General features: G+C 47.4%; 1 protein-coding gene and 1 pseudogene across 1 annotated transcript; both read left to right on the top strand.

Annotated features, from left to right (window-relative positions):
- Positions 1–12,759: 12,759 nt before the first annotated feature.
- On the top strand, positions 12,760–16,498 carry LOC117834279 (WAT1-related protein At5g64700-like; annotated as a pseudogene).
- Positions 16,499–17,609: 1,111 nt separating this feature from the next.
- Positions 17,610–23,603, top strand: LOC117833712 (WAT1-related protein At5g64700). Its single transcript, XM_034713305.2, has 7 exons — positions 17,610–18,088; positions 18,169–18,231; positions 21,250–21,366; positions 22,144–22,378; positions 22,456–22,614; positions 22,858–23,009; positions 23,213–23,603. Exons 1-7 carry the CDS (start codon positions 17,853–17,855, stop codon positions 23,289–23,291), a joined length of 1,041 nt encoding a protein of 346 aa, XP_034569196.1. The 5' UTR covers positions 17,610–17,852; the 3' UTR covers positions 23,292–23,603.
- Positions 23,604–23,815: the final 212 nt, after the last annotated feature.

The raw sequence follows: 23,815 nt of genomic DNA, 5'->3' as shown, positions 1-23,815 counted from the left end.
GCCATCGCAGAACTGAAGGAACTTCTTCCCGGTGAACTGCGTGCCGTTGTCCGTGATGATGGAGTTGGGAACTCTGAAGCGATGGATGATGTCGGTGAATAACTGCATCGCCTGCTCGGACTTGATTTGTTCAACCGATCGTGCCTTGATCCACTTTGAGAACTTGTCGACGGCGACAAGCAGGTGGGTGAATCCCCCGGGCACCTTCTTGAAAGGCCCGCCGAGGTCCAGTCCCCAGACCACGAAGGGCCACATGATGGGGATGGTCTGAAGCGCTTGTGCGGGCAGATGAGTTTGGCGCGTGAAGAATTGTCATGCTTCCCAGGTGCGTACCATGTGGGTGGCATCGGCGACCGCCGTCGGCCAGTAGAAGCCCTGCCGGAAGGCGTTCCCGACGAGGGTTCTTGGCACGGTGTGGTGGACGCAGGCTCCGGCGTGGATGTGCTGAATTAGCGCCTTTCCCTGCTCGATCAGGATGCAACGCTGGAGGATGCCGGTGTGGCTCTGCTTGTAGAGCTCCTGGTTGATGTTGACGAAGGATTTGGCGTGATGCGCAATCCTGCGTGCCTCCGTCTTGTTCGCCGGGAGCGTCTCGCGGATGAGGTAGTTGAGGTACGGGGCTCTCCAGTCAGGCAGGGGGTCAGGCCCCTCTCCTGGGTTCGCATCGATCTCCATGACCTCGGAGTCGGAGGGGTCGGCCTCCGAGTCCAGTACATGTGGAGCGTCGCCGACCTCGCCTGGGTCGGCGCTCGAGTCCGGGACAGGTAGCGCGTTGCCGACCTCTCTCGGGTCGGCGCCCGAGTCCGAGGCAGGTGGCGCGTCGCCGACCCTTCCCGGTTCCTAGTAACGGATCGAGGGCTTGTATTGGTCACTGACGAAGACGCCGTCGGGGACGGGCTTTCGGCCGGATGCCGCCTTCGCCAGTTCATCAGCCGCCTTGTTAAAATGCCTTGCGACGTGGTTGAGCTCTAGTCCGTCGAACTTGTCTTCGAGCTTGCGGAGTTCGTTGTAGTAGGCTGCCATCTTGGGGTCGTGGCAACTCCACTCCTTCATGACTTGTTCGACGACTAGCTGAGAATCGCCTTGGATGTCCAGCCGCCGGATGCCCAGCTCGATGGCGATGCGGAGCCTATTGTGGAGGGCCTCATACTCAGCGACATTATTAGATGTAGGAAAATGGAGGTGGATCATGTACCTCATGTGCACACCAAGAGGAGAGATGAAGACCAGACCCGCTCCGGTGCGAGCCTTCATCAACGACCCGTCGAAGTACATTGTCCAGTACTCCTGCCTCTCCGGAGCGGATGGCATCTGGATCTCCGTCCACTCTGCGACAAAGTCAGCGAGTACCTGGGACTTGATGGCAGTGCGGGGGGCGTAGGTGATGCCCTGGTCCATGAGCTCAAGTGCCCACTTCGCGATCCATCCCGTGGCGTCTTGATTCCGGATCACCTCGCCGACAGGAAATGACGAGACGACCATCACGGGATGGGAGGTGAAGTAGTGGCGCAGCTTCCTCTTCGTGATGAGGACGGCGTAGATGAGCTTCTAGTTCTGCGGGTAGCGAGTCTTGGACTCGGACAGGACCTCACTGACAAAGTACACCGGGCACTGCACCTTGAGGGCGTGTCCCTCTTCTTCTCGCTCCACTACCAGAGCCGCGCTGACCACCTGGCTGGTCGCCGCGATGTAGAGTAGGAGGGGCTCCCTGTTGGTTGGTGGGACCAGGATCGGGACCTTTGTCAGGAGCCGGTCAAGCGCCTCCTGGGCCTCGGCGGTTCACTCAAAGTGGTCGGTCTTCTTCAGGAATCGGTAGAGAGGGAGCCCCCGTTCGCCGAGGCGCGAGATGAAGCAGCTCAGGGCCGCCAGGCATCCTCTGACGCGCTGAACTCCCTTTATGTTTCGGATTGACCCCATGTCGCTAATGGCCGCTATTTTCTCCGGATTGGCTTCGATGCCGCGCACGGAGATGATGAAACCCAGCAGCATGCCTCTCGGAACCCCAAAAATGCACTTTTCAGGGTTGAGCTTGATGCGCTTGTCTCTTAGCCTTTCGAAGGCTAGTTCGAGGTCGAGGATGAGTTGGTCACCCCAAAAATGCACTTTTCAGGGTTGAGCTTGATGCGCTTGTCTCTTAGCCTTTCGAAGGCTAGTTCGAGGTCGAGGATGAGTTGGTCACCCTTCTTGGACTTGACTACGATGTCATCGACGTAAGCCTCAACGGTTTCGCCCGATGAGGTCCCTGAAACACTTAAGCATGCATCGCTGGAACGTAGCCCCCACGTTCTTGAGGCCGAACGGCATCTTAACGTAGCAATAGGGGCCGAAGGGGGTGATGAAAGAGGTCGCGAGCTGGTCGGACTCTTTCATCGCAATTTGATGGTAGCCGGAATATGCATCAAGGAAGCTAAGGGTTTCACACCCGGCGGTTGAGTCGACTATCTGATCTATGCGTGGCAAAGGAAACGGATCCTTTGGACACGCCTTGTTGAGACCGGTATAATCAACACACATCCTCCATTTCCCATTCTTTTTTCATACAAGAATAGGATTAGCTAGCCACTCAGGGTGGTACACTTCCTTGATGAATCCGGCCGTCAAAAGCTTCTGGAGCTCCTCGCCGATGGCCTTGCGCCTCTCCTCGTCGAAGTGGCGCAGACCTTGCTTCACCAGTTTGGATCCGGCCTTGATGTTCAAGGAGTGCTTGGCGACTTCCCTCGGAATGCCAGGCATGTCTGAGGGTTTCCACGCGAAGACGTCGCTGTTCGCGCGGAGGAAGTCAACGAGCGCGCTTTCCTATTTGGGAGATAGGGTAGCGCTGATCCGTACGGTCTGGCCGTCGGAGCAGCTGGGGTTGAGGGGACCTCCTTGACGCCTTCGGTGGCCTCGAAGGAGGTGGCCGACTGCTTGGAGTCGGGCTGGTCCTCGGCGCCCTCTGCGAGCTGGACTGTCGGATCCTCCGTGAAGGTGATGGCTGCGGCATACTCGCAGCACTCTACGTCACACTCGTACGCCTTCTGGAAAGACGTGCTGACGGTGATGACCCCGTTGGGCCCTGGCAGCTTGAGCTTAGGTAGGTGTAGCTGGGGATGGCCATGAACTTGGCGTAGCACGGCCGCCCCAGGATGGCGTGGTAGGTTCCACGGAAGCCCACCACCTCGAAGGTGAGAATCTCCTTCCTGTAGTTGGACGGAGTCCCAAAAGTGACGGGCTGGTCGATCTGCCCAAGAGGCATTGCCTGTTTTCCCGGCACGATGCCGTGGAACGGTGCCTTGCTGGGGCAGAGGCAGGAGCGGTCGATCCCCATGGCGTCGAGAGTCTCGGCCTAGAGGATGTTGAGGTCGCTGCCTCCGTCCATGAGCACCTTGGTGAGGCGCCTTGTGCCGACGACGGGGTCGACGATGAGCGGGTAGCGTCCTGGCTGCAGGACACGCCCCGGGTCGTCAGACCGGTCGAAGGTGATGGCGGATCCCGACCAGTCGAGGAAGGCCGGTGTTGCAGGCTCGGCCGCGTAGACCTCGCGGCGCTCCAGCTTCCGGCAGTGCTTGGAGTCGTAAGCCACCGTTCCGCCGAAGATCATGAAGCAGCCATCCACGTTGGGGAAGCCATCTTCCTTATCTTCGCCGTCCTTCTTCTCTTCATCGGGCTTCCACCTCCAGTCGCCCTTCACCGGGTTGCCTACAAAGTACCTCTTCGTGAGGTTGCAGTCCTTGTAGGCGTGCTTCACGGGGAACTCGTGGTTTGGGCACGGCCCCTCGAGCAGCTTGTCGAAGAAACCGGGGGTGCCCTCTGGGGGCGACTGTCCCCACTTGCATTCAGCAACGGCCACGAGGGGAGCCTCGCGCCGCTGCTTGTTCTTCTTCTTCTGTTGACGGTTGGAGGTGCCCTTGTCAGCGTCCTCCTCCCGCTTCACCTTTCCCTGGGAGCGGTCGAAGATCGCTCCGACGGCTTCTTCACCTGAGGCGAAGCTGGTGGCAATGTTGAGGAGCTCCTCCGTGGTCTGCGGGCCCCGGTGTGCCAGCTCGTGGACAAGGGGCCGGCAGGAAGTGCCTGCCAGGAAAACTCCTATGACGTCGGCGTCCGTGTCGTTGGAGAGCTCGGTGCGCTTCCTGGAGAAGCGCCAGATGTAGTCCTGGAGGGACTCGTCTGACCCCTAGCGGCAGCTCCTGAGGTCCCAGGAATTGCCAGGGCGCATGTACATTCCCCTGAAGTTCCCCACAAAGATCTCCTTTAGGTCGTTCCAGCTACGGATGCGACCCAAAGGGATGTGCTCCAGCCAGGCTCGCGCCGAGTCGGCCAGAAAGAGTGGGAGGTTGCGGATGATGAACAGGTCATCATCCGCACCACCGGCCTGACATGCAAGCCAGTAGTCGCTGAGCCACAATTCGGGGTTCGTCTCCTCGAAGTACTTGGCCACGTTCGTGGAATGCCTGAAGCGCACCGGGAATGGCGCGTTCAGGATGCACGCGGAGAAGGCCCTGGGCCCCACTGGGTCGGGACTCGGGCTGCGATCTTCTTCGCTGTCGTAGCGGCCACCACGGTTCCAGGGTGTCACAGGCGTCGCGAACGGGGCCGACGCGTCGGTGAATGGATTGAGCCCGCCTCCTGCGGGCGGCGGAGTCCGTCGAGCGGGCGCAGCCTGGTTCGCCCTGTGGGGAGGCTGGTGGACAGACTCCCCCTGCCTCTCGGGGGGTGCAGTGGGTGCTGCCCTGCTGGTGTTCTGCCCACGTCGCCGGGACGCGAAGCTCTTCACCTGCTGGACGGCCGCGCACTCGAGCAGGTTGCGCACCTCATGGTGCGCCTGACACTCCTAGGGTGTCGCCGGCTCGGGGAGTCATCGGACTACGGCCGCCGCTGCGGTGATGTTCTGGCTGGCGCGGGCGAAGAGCTGAGGGCGATCCTCGTCAGCGCAAATGTGCTGCTGGATGTCGCGTGCCCGCTGTCGTGCCCCGCCTTCGTTGTGGGGGCGCTCAACCTCCTGGTGGGGTGCCGCGCGCGCCTCCTGCTATCGTGGTCGCTTCGGGGCCCTGGCAAGGGCCCCAGTCATAGCCGCGGCGCGCGGTGGGGGAGTCCGCTGCCTCCCTGCGGTGCCGTCATCATTGGATCCCTCGGAGTGCACGTCGGCCATGAAGCACTCGCGCGAGGGGTGGTGACTCCCGTTGCTGGAGCCGGCATCGGAGGCTATCCTCGCCACGCCCACGAGCTCGTTGCTCGCGGGCGGTACGGTCATGGACCGTGCCAGCAGATGACCATAGGTTGCCACGGCATTGTGCAGCCCGAAGGGCCGCTCCTCCGAAGGAGGCCTCTCGGTGCGCGCCTGGCCGCTCGCCACTATCCCGTGATGATTGGGCGAGCGGGCAAGATAAGGAGAGGGATCAGCTCGATCCCCTCCCCGGTGGCGAGGAAGTCCAGACTCCCGAAGCGAATGAGGGAGCCCAGAGCGAAGCTGGCATCGTGGCTGGCCATCTGAAGCCGGTGATGTATGCGCAAAGGTCCCCTACCTGGCGCGCAAACTGTCATTGTTAAGATTAGCGGATCAAGACTAGGACTAGTAAATTTCTTTTATGCGCATAAGGCGTCGGATGGTGGCGTGGGAAACATGGGGTTTAGACTGGTTCGGGCAAGGGAAAGCCCTACGTCTAGTATGAGGAGCTGCTCGTGTTGCCCACGCGGGGTCTGTAGTAGGGGTTACAGGAGGGGTTTAGACTGATGCTCTAAAGGAGAGTGTGTGGGTTCTGTTCGCTCGAGAGAGTCCCGCTGTCTCAAGGCTCCCGATTCTCCTTTTATAGCGCAAGGAGAGCTCAGAGTTACAGATGAGCCAGGTGTGAGGAGAAGTAAAAAAATAAGCTAAGTAAAGTAAAATACAAGGAGAGGGATCAAGTCACAGGGCCACCGCCTCCTGCTCCGGACCTCAGATCCTGTCAGCGCGTCCACCGGGGGAGGGCGGCCGCCCTCAGATCCTGTCAATGATCTTCTCGGTGACCGTTGCCGCCAAACAAGATGATGGTGTTCGGTCGTGGTGACTGTGCACGTCGGGGGGAGGCGGTTGATCCAGTTATCTTGCTGATGGCCTGTGGGACACGGATGTCGCGTCCCTATCGCCGAATGTGCAGGGTGCGAGAACGGGTGGGGTTTCTCCCTGTGCCGGATGGCGCAGGCCATGAGTGCCCTGTAGCGAATCAGGGAAAGCCGAGGCCACTGTAGCATGTGCTGTGCGGTCGTGCTTGGGTACTTGCGGCGGGTCACGTCGGGGGCGCGGGCGCCTTTCTGCGCGCTAGAGCCGCGACTCATTTATGGCGAGATCGGTAGGGGGCCCACGAGGTCCGCTGTCTTATCTTCCAGTCTGCGCCCGAGGCGGATACTTATCTTGTGGGCCTGGATGAGTCCGACCCCCTACGCCCCGGGTCGGGCGAGGCGGAGTCTTGCGGCGAGGGTTCGGGCGCTCCCGACCCTGGGACTGCGGGTCGGGCGAGGTGGAGTCTAGCCATGAAGGGGTCGGGAGCGTCCGACCCCAGGGCACTGGGTCGGGGGAGGCGGAGTGGGGCGCTCCCCTCCCATGTTGGGCCGACGGTAGTCTTCATTACCGCGGGTGGGCCTGGGCATTCATGATTGTTGTTTTAATGGGCATTAGGAGGTTGTTAATATTTCCCCCCAACAACAGCCGAATCCTAAAGGGAAAGGGAGCAACTTCCCCTCTTTCCGACTGCAGATGCGGCTCACATCACACACAAGTAGCTCTAAGGGGGAGGTAGTGATCAGCTGACTGAACATCACTCTACCAGGCGAAGTGTGGCAGAACCACCCAAATTAACCTGGCTAAAGTGTTCTCCTCTTCACCTCACATGCGAACTGACACTTTAATCAAGCCACTTTGGTAGTCTATCGGGTTATACCCGATAAACCACTTGTCTCAGATCGAAACGAAAAGCATCGCACACGAAGGCGAGTCTAGAGATTACAACATTCCAGTAGTTTAATACATAGGTCCCCCTTTATTTATTACATCACAGTAGTTCTAAAGTGCATAACGTAAAATTTTTCAGAGTTTAAGCAGTGGAAAAAGGATGGTAACTAAATGTCGAAGTAGAAACATCATGGCGTAGCCAACCATGACGTCAGTTACCACGGTCCTCGCCGATCGAGGATGGGTCTCACTCGACCGTCCAACCTGGAGGGAGCTGGGTCGGCCCAGTCACACTTTCAGCAAAAGCACTAACATCTAAGTTACCTGAAAGTAAAGCCACAAGCAAGGTTGAGTATACTAATACTCAACAAGACTTACCCGTCGGGTGGCAACTACTCCACCGACTTCTAGACATGTAAGGCTTTTTGGCTGAGGGGTTTGTTTTGCCAAAAGCATCTAAGTAGGCCCTTACTTTCAAGTTTTAGCAGCAGGTTCTAGTAGATTATTTATTCTAAGTAAGCAACCTGTCTAAGCAAGCAAGTTGAGCAAACAATTTAATTCAAATATCACTATTGGTCATCATTCTTGTTCCTCTTCTTACTCAGTGCAGAAGTGGGTCAAGCAGTCTCCAATTGTGAGAGGCAGACGATTCGAATCGAGTTTCTTAACCTTGCAAGGTGAACCTAATCCCACGACATTGCGTACCACAGCGGGTCCACACAAGTCAGCCGTCCCCATCAATTCCTAGGCACATGGTCAGGGCCCACTTCCCTTGGATACAAGGCCCCACGGTCCCGGAACGTCGCTGTACCGTGACTGCACTTGTACCCACATGATGCATCAGGGGAACTCCGTTCCAGAGAGAGCGGGGAGTATGCCCACGTCCCGGTTCAATCAGGTACTAGGCTTCCCTATCCCATACTAGGTATGAGATTAGTACTTTCAAACACTTGACCATAACTCTAAACATATTTCGACCTTAACATCTTTTCCTAGACAGACGGGGCAAAATTCCACCGAAATAGAACCAAAGTCCGGCCCTGTCCATCATCCTTATGGTTGCAGCGTAAGTAAACAAGCAACTCCTATAGCTCGCGTGTGATAGGAAATCACTCGACTTTTACCGGGTCCCTATTAAGCATTGCAACTACTCATCTTAACATACTAGTATTCAGCACATAGGTACCTAGATCATGCAACTAAGGTTTAAATCATGCTAGGTAGGCCGGGTGGTGTGGTGGGCTGGCGTAGGAGTTAGGGTTTCGGCCCAGGTTAGGATAGGTAGCTTAGATTTAATTCAAATTTGAATCCTAGAATTCAAATTTGAATTCACTCAATTAAAATCCAAATAAAGGCCAAATAAAGATCCAAATAGCACTCTAGCATGCTTATGATCCTAAGATTTTCAATTCAATCCAAATTAATCTAGGAATTTTTTGGAGAGACTTAATGGAGATATCCTTATAGTTTGAATTTTCACTCCACTATCATCAAATTTTTTTGAAATTCACCTTTTTGCAAAAACAAAATCTTTCTTAGTATGTTTTTCTTCCTCGCCTTCAGAACGCTTCCCTTTCTTTCTTAACGGGTGCTTAGCAGGAAGAAATTGACGATGGCCCATATACACGACCTTCCTACAGTGTTTCAAATATATGCTGCAAGTATCATCTAAACAGAGCGTGCAGGCTCAAAATCCCTTGTTTGACTGTCTGGACAGATTACAGAGCACCGGCCAATCATTCATGGTTATTAATAATAATGCTCATAGATTAAAAGTCTCCTTTTTGTCCTCATCCCACACGCATATACCTTCTTCCTTCCATAACAGTAGAAGTTTATCAATCAACGGTCTTAGGTAAATATAAATGTCGTTGCCAGGTTGTTTTGTGCCTTGGATAATTATCGGCATCATAATGAACTTCCGATTCATGCACATCCAGAGCGAAAGGTTGAACATACATAAGGTCACAGGTAAAGTGCTATGACTACTATTGAACTCACCAAATGGATTGAATCCATCTATACTTAAATCAAACCATATGTTCCTTGCATCCTTTTCAAACTCAGGAAATTCTCTATCAATTGTTCTCCACTAGGACCCATCAACTGGGTGTTTGATCATTTCAGCTTCCTTACATTCTTCTTTGTGCTAACACATCAACTTTGCATGTGCCTTATTTCTGAACAAATGTTTCAACCATGGTACTACATGGAAATACCACATTACCTTTGTAGGAATTTTTTCTTGATGGCCTACCCCTTAACATCACCGGGGTCATCTCGTTCGATCTTATAACGCAGTGCTTCGCACACAGGACAAGCCTCCAATTTCTCGTATTCCTTACCACGATAGAGGATATGGTCATTAGAACATGCATGTATCTTTTGTACCTCCAAACCCAGAGGGCAAACAACCTTTTTTACTTTATACCTTGATGACGGCAACTCGTTCCTCTCAGGAAGCATGTTATTTATGATTTTCATTAACTCATCAAAATCCTTGTCAGAAACTCCATTTTTTGCCTTCCATTGCAGCATTTCCAGTGTGGTACCTAATTTTTTTGTGCCTCTATTTGCAATCTGGGTACAACAATTTCTTATGATCATCTAACATACGCTCAAACTTTTTTTGACTCCTTCACATTCTTGTAGTCTTCCTTTGCCTCTCGCAACACCTGACCTAGATCATCGATAGGACCTTCTGCCTCGCCCATCTCTTCTTCAGCCTCGCCCATTGGAGCACCTGCAAAGGCACCTCCTTGAATCCAGTCAGGAATGTTGTTATCTTCTTCTTCATCATCATCATCCATCATAACTCCTCTTTTCCCGTGCTTGGTCCAAAAAAAATAGTTAGGCATGAATCTAGAACTGTATATGTGGGCATGAATAGTCTTTTTGGATGAATAATCCTTCTCATTTTTGCAATTTCTGCATGGACATTAATTGAAACCAGACGACGGTTTGTTGGATTCTGCCTGATTGAGAAAACCATGCAAGCCATTAATGTACTCCATGGAACGTTTGTCTGTATTGTACATCCATTGCCGATCCATCTACAAAATATTACCAAACCAAAAATATTCTGATCATCCATACAATTGTAACGACCACCAAAAGGAGGTTCCTGACCCGCCGCAATAGCATCTTCATGACATCTTTGCAAATAATGAATCATTGCTTTTTCCCACATGCTCATTTTCTTCGGCTTATCATGAGGGCCAACTATGGTTTTCCCCTTGCCGCGAGAGGAATGACGATCGCCCCTGCCATCGCCACTACCTCCAGCAGCATAAGCCATCTCTATGTACCACAATTTATTTAGCTCATATTTGCAAATGACTAAACTATGAACGAATTATATATTTTTCCTACAGTTTACTTAGCTCAAACATAACGTACAAATGAAAATTTTCTCTATTGTAGCTTATTGTAAAAATGATTAATTACGTACCTCTATTTCATCTTTTTATTTCTATGTACCATAATTTATCTCGCTCACATTTACCATAATTTATTTAGCTCATATTTGAAAAAGTACTAAACTATGAAATTATAAATGAAACATAAAAAACATGAAACAAATACCATTAAACTGAAATGTTGCTGAAAGTTTAGATAGAAATTCAAAAATTTAAATTTCAAACCCAAACAACATGATACACTATTACAAACTCAAATGTTGATGTCACATATCACAGGCTGCCTCTGGTCTAACGACGATAGTGACTTTCTATAATACGTGAAAGGAATGTGTTGTAAAAGATAGCTGGGGGATAGCGCTTTGAGGGGGAAGTGTTGGGGGCCTGAGAGCTCGGAGATGCGAAAGCTTGTGGCTTGGAGCAGGTTACTGGGGTGGTGTTGGGATACGAGGTAGGCTACGCTAGCGCAAAACAAAATTTTTCTACCGTGTAAACCAGGAAAACTGCCGAATATGGATCACGAGATTACCACTCGACGCACTGGTGCGGAAGATGTAGAATCACGTCGGGGCAGCGAAGTCGATCAGCGTAGTCGAACACGCAGTCGATCACGTCGACGTCGAGCAGCTCCACAGTAGCTCGTCCACGTACAGCAAGGTCGCCCTCGTGCTGCGGCTCATTGTCGGCTCGTTGTGGCTCGTTGGCGGCTCGTCCAAGTGCTGCAGGCGCAACACCTCCAAGGTATCCACACGTGCAGGGAGGAAGCGTCGCAAGCTGGACTGCTAGGTCCGCGAGTTGCAACAGGGCGAGGGCGTGGGAGACGCGGCAGATGTGTTTCGGCCAAAAGGGTTAACCGGTGAAAACCCTAGGGCGCCCCACCCCTCTATTTATAGAGGTTCCTGACAGGCCTCTGGGTCCGAGGCCCATTAGTACTTCTAAACCTGATCCAACTCGGATCATATCCGAATTGGACTTCCAGCCCCTTAAGTGTGTGACCCTATGGGTTCGGATACGTATAGACATGGCCCGAGTACTCCTACTCAGCCCAATAGTTGGTAGCGGCGTCTAGCAAGACGTGCCAACTCCTATACGCACACGAAGATCATATCAGACGAACCGTCACAACGTTACGTACATGCTATTCCTTTTGCCTCACAATATTTGATCTAGCTCCAAGCCGACCGCTCTTTCTCGATCCTATAATTCGGAATCCCTTTGTAGGTAAACACATTATACAAATCATGGATATAATCAGATATCATCATCTCTATGATTGCCTCTAGGGCATACCTCCAACAGGTGGTGCATATTTGTACGCCGGATTGGAGAGGAGTATTGGACTAGTAGCTCAAACATAACATACAAATGAAAAATACGTACCTCTATTTCATCTTATTATCTCTATGATTTGCCATAATATATTTATCTTATATTTGAAAAATACTAAACTATGAAATTATTTCTCTAACCTCATATCAATATCTTTAACTAATACGAAATCATGTTAATTCTTCTTTATTTCTGCAGAATATGAATTAGGTAGAAATTGTAGGAAAAATGTTGAATTAGCTATAGAATATAGAATTTTTTTTGAATTAGCGAGAAATTAACATTATTTCCTACAATTTCATGACGTAATTGCTAAATTAACATGATGTAATTTTCACTTATTTTTATACATTTCTAAGAATTAACATGATTTTATTTAAATTGCAGCTACTTCAAGAATTTTTTTCTAAGTTAACATTATTTTCTACAATTTCCTATAATTTCCTATACAAAATGGTGCATGTATTTAAAAAACACAAATATGAGCTCTAAATAACACATTCATATAAATGAAAATTTTCTCCATTGTACCTTATTGTAAAAATCATAAATTACTCTAGCTCTACAGCATAAAACTTAGTACATGTATCAAGGATGGATGAAATTTCTAACCTTTAGAACACTTGAATGAGTGAAATCCCCAAGAAATGGTCTTCAATCCGGCAGCACCTCCCCTATGGCGCCATGGATAGGGTGAAGCTTGAGCTATGGTAAATGGCTCGAGCAGGAGGAAGAAGGAGATGGATTTATAGGTGAAAATTTAGTACCGGTTGGGGGCACCAACCGGTACTAAAGGATGCACATTAGTATCGGTTGATGCTCCCACCCGGTACTAAATGGGGGGTGCCACATTAGTACCGGGTTGGGGCCTCAACCGGTACTAATGTGCCCTACATTAGTACCGGTTGGTGCCCCCAACCGATGCTAAGGGGGGTGGCACATTAGTAGTGGTTGGGGGCACCAACCGATACTAATGTGGACCCTTTAGTACCGGTTGGTGCCCTAGGGAACTAGCCGTTAGGTCCGGTACTAATGTCAGCATGAGTACCGGGCTAAAATGCAACCGGTACTGAGTCTCAGGACGAATGCTTAGTTTTCCAGTAGTGGATGGTGCTGCTGTCCAAGGTGGCGATCGACGGCGGCATGTTCATCTTCGTCCTACTCGCCTACCGGAGCCGCTTCGGCGCCGCCATCATCCTCCCCCTCGTGCTCCTCCGAGAGAGGTTCGTCCTCCATGCGTGCGCCGCCATCATCGGCGGTTCCATCCAGCATACAGCTATTTTAGTGCCTTCTAAAACCTGAATTCCTTTTGTCCATACCTAAACCACAACTATTTAAAGTTAGTTTATGTTAGAGACACACTGGTTTTCTTAATCTAAAGTCGATGTAGATCAGTAGTCAGGTACTCAAGTTTGGTTTCATGAATTGAACTAATCTTTGTATTTAAGCCGATTTTAGTCAGAAAAACACTTGAATAATGTTGATTTCTCTCGCTTTCATCAAATCTGAGCTGCTGGGTGTTTATGAATTGAATGGCTCCAAAATCAGGTATTTTGGAGCCCCAAAAGATTTCAGTTGTTATGTACAGACAGGTCCATTTGGAAGACAATAGCCTAGAGTTCCAGCAAGAGTAGCAAGATATCCAGTGAGCAACTGTTTCCTGTTAGTTTCAAACATCCCTAACTTGGCTTGTTTATTGTTCAACCATTGTGCACTTGTGCAGGGGAGCTACAGAGATATGGCATGGTGGATCCATCTGACTACTCCATTAGAAACTAACTATATATAGTTGAGATCTTAGTGATTTATGACTTATTATATTTGTTCCTTCAAAGTAAAGTTTGTTGATTCTATACTTAATTCTTTGCTTGCACATAATTCTAGGTAAAACTTGGGAAACAACCTAGAGATTGCTAGCAAGCATAACATGCACAACTGACAATATTGTATATAGTTGATTGGCCATATATAAATTATAAAGCATCCAGCAACATCAAAGGACCTGTCATTTCTAATATCCAGTTTAGAACTTCAAATGTTTATCGATCTAGATGATTCAAGGAATTGTTTCTTCTGAAATTCCTAGTTTCAAACATTCCTAACAATTGTAGTTTGTTCATCTGTTGTGTAGAGGGAAGTGGAAGAGATGAACTGGAATGCTGCTGGATGGATCTTCCTCAATGCGTTCATTGGGTATGTATTGAGACTTCAAGCAACTACTCCACTGATTCACTAGCTGTTCTAAATAAGTAATATTTTTGAATTCCCAGTTACGACAAGTCCTACCCAGTGATCATTTTTGTTCCAGTAGAACAGAAATCCTTCACAACAGATTTTGATTCTGTATTTTGATATTTTCAACTGAATATTCGTATTTCATATATGTGTTCACATACCAACAATTAAAGTGTTTAGTAGTTTATGATTCCAAAACACCTCATATGTTGATCTGCTCCACTTAAATGTCATGAAGCTATGCCGTGCCAATGAGCCTATACTACTATGGTCTTGGAGATACAACAACATCCTATATGCCGCCATCTTTCTGAACATAATTCCTCTGACGACCTTCATCCTTTCCCTCATCTTAAGGTAGAGCCTCTATACTTTTCTAGCTTACTCCCACACCTTCTAAAATTTTCTTGGAGCATATAACATGGAAGACATGCATGTTCATTGTTCACGCGTTAGAATGGAGGCGTTGCAAATCAGGACCATGGCTGGATTGATGAAGGTTGCAGGAGTTGTGTTCTCTGTCGGAGGCATGATGCTTGTCAGCCTTTACAAGGGAAAGTTGTTGCATCTGTGGAATCCAGTTTTTCATCACCACAATGAGCAGCAGCACATGGAAGGTGAAAGACATCAACTGCGGGGAACAATTTTGTTAGTTGCCAGCAGCTTCATGTTTGCTTGTTGGTACCTAATTCAGGTAATCATGCCCCCTTGTGACCATGTATGAACTTTGGATGAACAAACTGAGAACTACTGTGATTGCAGTCAAAGGTCCTCAAGGTGTATCCATACAAGTATTGGTCGTCAATGGCAACATGCTTGGTTGGAGGCTTTCAGACTGCGGTTGCTGGAGTAATATTGAAGAGAGACAAGGATGCTTGGAAGATAGGATGGGACATAAACCTTGTGACCATTGTGTACTCTGTAAGTTAATATCAGATTTTTCAAATTTATCAGGAAGAACTTGAACTACACTTTGGGTTTCATTTATGAATCTCACTAAAGAAAACGAGAACATGCTACTATTTAAACACTCAATTTGCTTCCATATGTTTGCTGTCGCTTAATTTGGAGCTTACGTAGTTTGAAGTAACTGATAACCCTGGTGTTTGAAATTATATGATTTAAGTCCTGGCATATATGAAATTCCAATGAAATAAATTATCACGAGATGAAACCATGAATATTTTTGTTGCAGGGAGCAGAACTTTTTTTATTTTTTTATTTTTTATTTTAGCATTTTGCAAAAATCTATATAGTCGGATGAAAAAATTGCAAAACTAGGCTATTGTCGCCGGCTGGGCCGGCGGTAAGGCCCTTCCGCCGGCCGAGGCGGCGGTAAGGGGCGGTTGGGCTGGTGGAAGGGCCTTACCGCTAGCCCAGCCGGTGACAAGGGGTACACCACTCCGCACCACACTTTCAAAAAATCATAACTAATTCATATCAACTTGGATGGAGATAAACTTTATATAAAATTTGTATATCTTGATGAGATATACAACTTTATAGTTAAATATTTTTTATTTGATGTCATTGGTTCTCAAATAATCGACACAAGTTTCATATCTAAAATTCAATTTTTAGATCTGAAATTGGGCAGCACACTTTCAAAAAATGATAACTAATTCATACGAGCTCAGATAGAAATAAGCTTTATATGAAAATTGTAGCCCTCAACGAGATTTATAACTTTATAGTTCAAACTATTTTCATTTGGAGCCATTTAATTGCTGAAATAATCAACAAAAATTTCAGATCTAAAAATTGAATTTTAGATCTGAAAGTTGTGTCGATTATTTGAGCACCAATATAACATCAAATAAAAAAAGCTTTAACTACAAAGTTATAGATCTCGTCGAGATCTACAAATTTATATAAAGTTTATCTCCTTCTGAGTTGATATGAATTAGTTATGATTTTTTGAAAGTGTGGTGCGGAGGGGTATACCCATTGTCACTGGCTGGGCCGGCGGAAGGGCCTTACCGCCGGCTCAGCCGGTGACAATAGCCTAGTTTTGCAATTTTTTCATCCGACTATATATTTTTGCAAAATACTAAAATAAAAAATAAAAAAATAAAAAAAGTCCCAGGGAGCACTTGCAACAGCAGGAAAGTATAGCCTGAACTCATGGGCTGTGGATAAGCGAGGCCCGGCATACCCTCCAATGTTGAGCCCAATATCAGTAGTCTTCACTGTTGTGTTGGGCTCAATCTTTATAGGAGATGACATAACAGTAGGAAGGTCAGCTGCATGATTTTCCCTCTCTCCATTTTGCCCTCCCAGATTTCAGTCAGAAAAGATATTTATTTCTTCACATGCTCCCTCCAATACATTTTCTTTTTGGAATTACAAGGTCACAAACATACTTGTTTCATTGTTTGCGAGAAAAGAAAATCATAACTGAATTTACCTCGGCAAATCTCCTGAAATTATTATGTTCTTCACTAAGAGCTAATTTACTACTACTGATGGCCTTCTGTAATGATTGATCGTATTATATTTGTCTTCTTTCTTCTGAATTTGCAGCCTTCTCGGCACAACGATGGTGATTGCGGGACTCTACATCTTCCTCTGGGCTAAAGCAAAGGAAGTACCTGAAAAGTGTACACGTTAATGGGTATGCAGTTACTGTAAACTGAAAAGGGATACAGTTGGGATATGTGCAAAAGATATGTAAGCAGAGTTTGATTTAATAATGTGGGAAGTGTACTTCGTTTGGGATTAATTTTCCTTTGGAAAAACTAATGTCTAGAACTCTAGTCTAGAGGTTACTCGTGGACAGCTTCAATGTCTGTGATTGCTCGGTGCCACCTGCACAGGTGTGTAGAGTTGACACGAGAAGCATGTCTTTGGTATAATTGGACTTTGGATGTTAAAGACTGGAAACACGGGTCACTGTTAGTTTGAGCTCTAAGACCGGCGGTTTATCACTGCAGGTCACGAAGAACAGGCAGTGATAATCCGATTAACAGTAATATAATCACTAATTGTTCAAGGACCAGATAAGCAGTTTTTGGACCGGCAACAATCACGTAATTAATTCGCCTGAATGAAATATGGGTTGGTAATTGTGGCTGAAAGTTTGTAGTAGAGAGTCAATTATGCTTAAAATTCTTGTTGAATGCTTCGGTTGGAATGCCTTTTTTTCAGGGTTTGAAGCTAGGACTCTCTGAATGCCTGATTTCTCGAGATCGTTGCGTTGGTTCCATTGTCAAGTGGTTGCTTCTCGGTTGTTTCATCAGCTGATTGTCTTGGCCCTTGTTTAGTTCCCAATTTGGGAGTGCCAAAGTTGGGATTTTGCCATAAATGCGCAACTGTAGCATTTCGTTTGTATTTGTGAATTATTGTTCAAACATTGACTAATTAGGCTCAAAAGATTCATCTCGTAAAGTACAACAAAATTGTGCAATTAGTTTTTAATTTCGTCTACATTTAGTACTCCATGCATGTACCGCAAGTTTGATGTGATGGGGAATCTTCTTTTTGCATAGTGCCAAAGTTGGGATTTTGGAGGGACTAAACAAGGCCTTGTACTTCTTTCGGTGAATTTTGTAACTGAATCTCCGCGCGAAGTTACTCCTAGTCCTGGCTAGCTTGACTGTCTGATGGTTAGTTTCATGTTTGCGCAGAGATCTGTCTTGAAAGGAAGTGTTTCAAAATCTGTCCGGAAAGGATTTGCAAATAAACGTTTTTTTTTCCGAAGCTGACACGTGAAGGCGTGATCGGCATGGGCTCCCATCCCATGCGCAACTGCCGGTTCGTTTCGGAGGCGAAGGGAGCACGCAACGCAACGAAGAAGCCGCGAAACCCGGAAAACGTGCCGTTTTTTCTCCTCCAAACTCGAACCGGAGATCGGCCGGAGAGCATTTAACAGAGGATCTCTCTCTCGACCGGTGCCAGTCAGTCTCAGTCCGATCCAGCTCTCATTGAGGACGATCGCCCGGAGCAAGAAAGACCCACCGGTTGAGATGGACGTGGAGGTGGTGGCGGAGGCGAAGGCGAAGGCGGCGCCATCGCCGGACGTGGAGCAGGCGGTGGATTGGAAGGCGCCGGCGGCGATGGTGTTCCTGCAGCTGTCCAACACGGGGATGGTGCTGCTGTCAAAGGTGGCGATCGGCGGTGGCATGTTCGTCTTCGCACTCCTCACCTACCGGAGCCTCTTCGGCGCCGCCATCATCCTTCCCCTCGCGCTCTTCTGGGAGAGGTGCGTCACGTGAAATTCATATAGTTTCAAACAGCTGCATTTATCATAATTTTTGTTAATTTGCACTCACCTTTGTGTAGGGGGAAGTGGAAAGAGATGGACTGGCACGCTGCTGGATGGATTTTCCTTAACGCGTTCATCGGGTACATTACATGTTTGAGTTATCCTGAGGCTCCGAATTTGTGGCATCAACCTTTCTTTGAGTCGTCACCAGTTAATTTCTACTCCCTCCATCTCAAATTACTATTCGTTTTGACTTTTCTAAATACATCACTTTTGCTATGTATGTAGACTTGCATATCAAAAGATGTGTATCTAAAAAACCCAAAACGAATACCCCTCCATTTATGTTTATAATGCGTACACGCATACCAAGATTCAAACTTTTTTATCTTTAGCCAATAATTTAACCAATAATTTTTTATTTTTATGATGTAAACTTGACATGGTTGGATTTGTAATCAAATGTATTCTCAAATGATTATAAGTTTATAACCATAAATAATATAATACAACATAAATTAATGGTCAAAGCGTAATTTGAGAGCCCGTGCCATATCATATCACACCTTATAAAAATAAACGGAGGGAGTACGTAACATTCTAAAAATTTAAAACATTCAAAAATGAGGACTTGTAAAATTTTCTTCTTTGCTTCCCAATGATTAAAATTATTTCAACACATGTTTGTATTAAGCATAAACATCACATGGTAGTGCATTTGGGTGGTCTAGAGTTTAGGAAAAGATACAAAACTTATAGGCAATTTTCAAATTTGAACTAAGCTCAAATTTGAATTCATACTATATCAAAAACCCCCCGAAACAAATATTAAACTCTCCTGTTACTAAGCAGGCCGACAGCTTCACTTTCAACCCAAACCGCCCTCCGGCTCGATCCACCTCCCTCCTCCCTTCCAGCACGGCCTAGTGGTCCGTTTGGTCTAGCTAGTGCAGCCGGCCTAGCTCGCGACGCCAGCGTTGTCGTCATCCTCCCCCTCTCTTCTCCTCCCTTCCCGCACGGCCTAGTGGTCCGTTTGGCCCAGCTAGTGCAGCCGGCCTAGCCCGCGATGCCAGCGTTGTCATCATCCTCCCCCTCTCTTCCCCCTCATGCTCGCTCGTACATCCACCCTCACTGGCATACACGACGCCACCCGATCCGCCACCCCCGGCCACCTCCGTGTTCCATGATGAGTGCGCCATACTGCCACGACCACGCCTCAGAATCCCCCTCCCCTTCCTCACAACCCTGGCCGCTCGCGCCTGCATGCACGACGCCACGGCGTGGCCGCGACAGCCGTCACCTTGATCTCCTCACCCCATCCGCTATTCACTGCTCCGAGCAGCACCCTGGAGCCACCTCGTCATGACACGTCGCCCCGGCTCCTCCACCATACACGGAATGCCTCCCTTGCCCCCGTCACACCCATGCTAGAGCCTCTACAGGCGCACTACACACCCACCCGCCATGAATGGCCGGCGAGCATATCCGCTCACCCCTAGCCTTATCCGCCACCCGAGCCGCACCGCGAGCTCCTCCCAGCCTTCTCCTCACCCTGCACCACCTCTCCTCACTTCCCTCGCTGGTTGTAGGAACTCGAGCTCGCTGCCTCTACCCGCCACTATGCTGTGTCCCCCAAAGCTAAAACGGGTCGAAGTCGAGGTGCACTACAAGCTCATAGCTACCCTCCCAACACTGCAACGCCGCTCTGCCGGCTGCTCTGCACTAGCCTGACATCGTTGCTAAACCCACCGCCACCGCTCTCCACCGGCCTCACTCTAGCCGCTGTGCTGGCCTGGTGACATTGTATGCCACATTATGATGCATCTATTTTCCCGAATTAGTGTCTCTGAGTTGTCGTGGAAGAGCCCCTGCTTACGCCCCCGGGTTATTCGTGGATGGAGCTAGAGGATGTCATCCAGAAATGGACATCGATGGGTATGAGTCTCATAGGGTAGTACCGCCAAAGGCCTTGGTATGGGCTACCCGATTGTAAAGTGTACAGGCTCTGGAGCGTTAATTAATCTATTTGAATAGCGGAGGTTTTCGATCATGAACTCACATGCTCAAAGCTCTCTTTGATTACTCACACCCTTTTGTATGAAGTAGAGAATTGGGGGTAGATGCTTGTGCTTATGAGATAAGCAAGATCCTGACGATCGCTGCCATTTAAAATATGGGAACTGGTAGGGGAGGCTTGTTTCCCCCTCCAGGACCAAAACAACATTATTATAATAATAACAACTACCCCTTTTAAAGCCTAAATGGTGCTACACGTTGCGTACAAACAACTTTCTCCATATAAACCTAGTTTCCTTTATTTACCTTACATGTTATTAACTTTTCTACATTAAGATACTTGCTGAGTACTTCTAGCAAAAGTACTCAATCTTGCTTGTTTTGCCAGGTTGCCTAGGGAGTCAGCTTCCGTCCTACCGCTATTTATTGTTTGCCTAGGGAGTCAGCTTCCGTCCTACCGCTATTTATTGTTTTATTGTTTGCCTAGGGAGTCAGCTTCCGTCCTACCGCTATTTATTGTTTGCCTAGGGAGTCAGCTTCCGTCCTACCGCTATTTATTGTTTGCTGCTTGATATTCCCAAAAGGTGAAGAAGACACCACCATAACTCCCTCTATTTTCTCTTCTTCATACTTTGATAATCATTCCGATATACGCTGGTGCCAGATACTGATCCAGAGCATGGCACTGTATTGCTCAAGTGTGGACGTTCGAGGGCGGTCCCCACAGAGTAGTAATTTGGGATGGAGGGAATATTCCAGTTTGTTGTAATATAAAAGATTATAAGAAGTACAATGCTACTACCTCCATCCTAAATTACTATTCATTTTGGATTTTCTAGGTACATAGTATATGCTACGCATCTAGACATAATATATATCTTGGTGCATAGCAAAAGCTATGTATCTGGAAAAGCTAAAACGGATAGTAATTTGGTCAAAATAAACAGTAATTTAGGACGGAGGGAGTACTAAAATAGCACTGAGCTGAGGCATACCTACAAAGTACAAACTTTGTTTTTATATTCAATCTGAACGTTCTTGTTTCAAAGAGTTGTTAGTACTTACGAAAGCTCAAAGTCTTTAGGGATATAAATTCGAACATCATGGTGTGCTGACCTATACTCTACCTGAATGTCGCGCAGGTATGCCGTACCGATGAGCCTATATTACTATGGCTTGCAAGATACGACGGCATCCTACGCCATCATATTCCTGAATATAATTCCCCTGACAACTTTCATCCTCTCCTTCGTGCTCAGGTAGAGTTTCAGTTTTGTACCATGTACATGGCCGCTTCTCTAACTGTGCTGCTTCATTATACAGAGACGTGCCTATGTTATAGTCGCGAGAGGGGGGGGGGGGGGGGGGGGGGCGCATATGCTGCCCCCACCATCTCCCTCCTATCCCAAATCTGAATTCTCAATATTTTAAAAGCAACTCCCACTCAATTTCTTGCCTATGTTCACCTTGACGTCGTACTTCAAATGCATACACATACATAATTTACTACTTTTTTCAAGATAAATAATATATTTCTGGCTTCAGCTATCTTTGGAGACCATAATCATTACAAGATTAGGCACATGATTCAAGAGAGACATGTAGCAAGACATGAGAAGCTTTGTAGTACCAAAGATAAACAACAAACTAAAAGGAAAAGTTGAAATTCCAAAATCTTCAAATTATTGTTTGAGAGCACTTTCATGGCTTGTTTCATAACGTCGACGTAACCCAAATCCAACATTAGGGAAGAATAATAACTCTATATGTTGGTGGTCTGACTACCAAACCAAGACCGATGCAATAAGCATCCTCACTTTCATCTAAATAGGATGTGAGAATATGCAAGATACCAGTAGCTGCCAATTAATAAACATTCTGAATTAGGGAACCGTATGCACATGAATAGCACCGCTACGAATAAGTCCTTCAGAGAGACGCCTCCACAAGGGCACGGCACATAATTTGCTATTAAAAAACAAATATATAAACTTGACCTGAAAATGACGTGCCTGTATATATTGTTCTTGCATTAGAATGGAGGCATTGCACATCAGAAGCATGCTAGGATTGCTTAAGATTGCTGGGGTTTTGCTCTCTGTCGGGGGCACAATGATCATCAGCCTATACAAGGGAAAGATTTTGCATCTATGGAACCCTATTCTTCACCGCCATAATGAAGAGGATGTGGATGTTGCAAGTCATCATCTACGTGGAACAATCTTGTTGGCAGCCAGCAGCTTCATGTTTGCTTGCTGGTATCTAATTCAGGTAATGATGCCTCTTTTTTTTAACTATATATGGAGTAAATTTGGCTCACATTTTTGCTTTTTTATATGCGGTTGCAGTCTAAGGTTCTCAAGGTGTATCCATACAAATATTGGTCGTCCATGGCCACGTGCTTGGTTGGAGGGTTTCAAACTGCACTTGCTGGAGTTATACTGAGAAGGGACAAGAACGCCTGGAAGATAGGATGGGATATAAACCTTGTGACCATCGTGTACTCGGTAACTGATCAAAACTTCTAACACAACTTCGATGATTTGCAGTGCACAATGCTATCACTGCTGGAGCTAGTGGAGCTGTATGTGTATGATGTAGGCACCAATTAATTAGAGTTGAAAAGTAGCTTTTCAATTTGGAGTAATTGACAATAATGACAGATGAAGCTTATTTAAGCGATGAAAAAAAATAAAATTCATTCAACCTGTTGCAAGGGAAATAACATTACACTATACCACTCGGTGCAGGGGGCACTTGCAACTGCAGGAAAATATAGCTTGAACTCGTGGGCTGTGGCTAAGAAAGGCCCGTCCTACCCTCCAATGTTCAGCCCATTATCTGTAGTCTTTACTGTTGTCCTGGGCTCCATCTTCATAGGTGACGACATCACCATTGGAAGGTCTGTTACTGTTTTTCTCTCCACCTCCATGTTCTATTTTTGTTATTGTTTATTAAGTACAGAAAAGGGTACTTCTACTTTTGCCATCTCACAAAGATACGTTAATCTTGAAATGAGATGCACAATGTATTGTTCAATTTGATGGAATTATGTCAGGACTGATTTTATTGTGTTGTTCTTCTTAATTTCCTCTGAACCTGCAGCCTCATTGGGACAATACTGGTGATTGTGGGGACATATGTCTTCCTCTGGGCGAAAGCGAACGAGCTACCTGAAAAGTGAATATGTCAAAATGGTTCAAAGTTATCAAAAACCACAGAACATACACTCTGTATTGTGCGAATTGTTATGATAGTGCTCTATTTCTACTTCAAAAGAACCCTATCAAAGTTTCAACAATCATCTGTTCCATGTGGCAACAGCATGCTGCACGAGTAGTAGATTGCCCTCTCTGACTTAGCAATGTAGTAACTTTGTAAACACATGGTGGTTTGGTACCAACGCACCCATCAATGTTCACGTTGTGACGTTAACATTAACAGTTTGTTGATTGCCTTCTCGCTTTTTGGGCATATGCCGATTGGTTGGTGCTGATGTGCGGTATCATTTTTGGTAGAATGAGATGACGTGTATCCCTCGCAAATGGAATTGTCATGGCAATTGCAAACCTATTTTTTCCCTTCTTGTAACATAAAATAAGTTGTGGATCCGGTGTGGTGAGGACACTGGCAAGGGAGATGGCTAGAGGCGAGGGGACGTGCGCTGAAGAAGTTGTGCAATCAAAATTGTAGTGCAACAATCCATCT

Source organism: Setaria viridis, chromosome 8 (assembly GCF_005286985.2).
Source record: "Setaria viridis chromosome 8, Setaria_viridis_v4.0, whole genome shotgun sequence".
Lineage (NCBI taxonomy): Eukaryota > Viridiplantae > Streptophyta > Magnoliopsida > Poales > Poaceae > Setaria > Setaria viridis.
The sequence above is the reverse complement of the archived record's forward strand: the minus strand, read 5'-3'. Positions and strand labels throughout refer to the sequence as shown.

Bases quoted from the DNA above. Each gene is read 5' to 3' on its own strand.
- LOC117833712 (XM_034713305.2), top strand. From the start codon at position 17,853: ATGGACGTGGAGGTGGTGGCGGAGGCGAAGGCGAAGGCGGCGCCATCG. The intron at 21,367-22,143 runs GTAGAGTTTCAG...TTCTTGCATTAG, and splicing joins ATCCTCTCCTTCGTGCTCAG to AATGGAGGCATTGCACATCA. The intron at 22,615-22,857 runs GTAACTGATCAA...CACTCGGTGCAG, and splicing joins TTGTGACCATCGTGTACTCG to GGGGCACTTGCAACTGCAGG.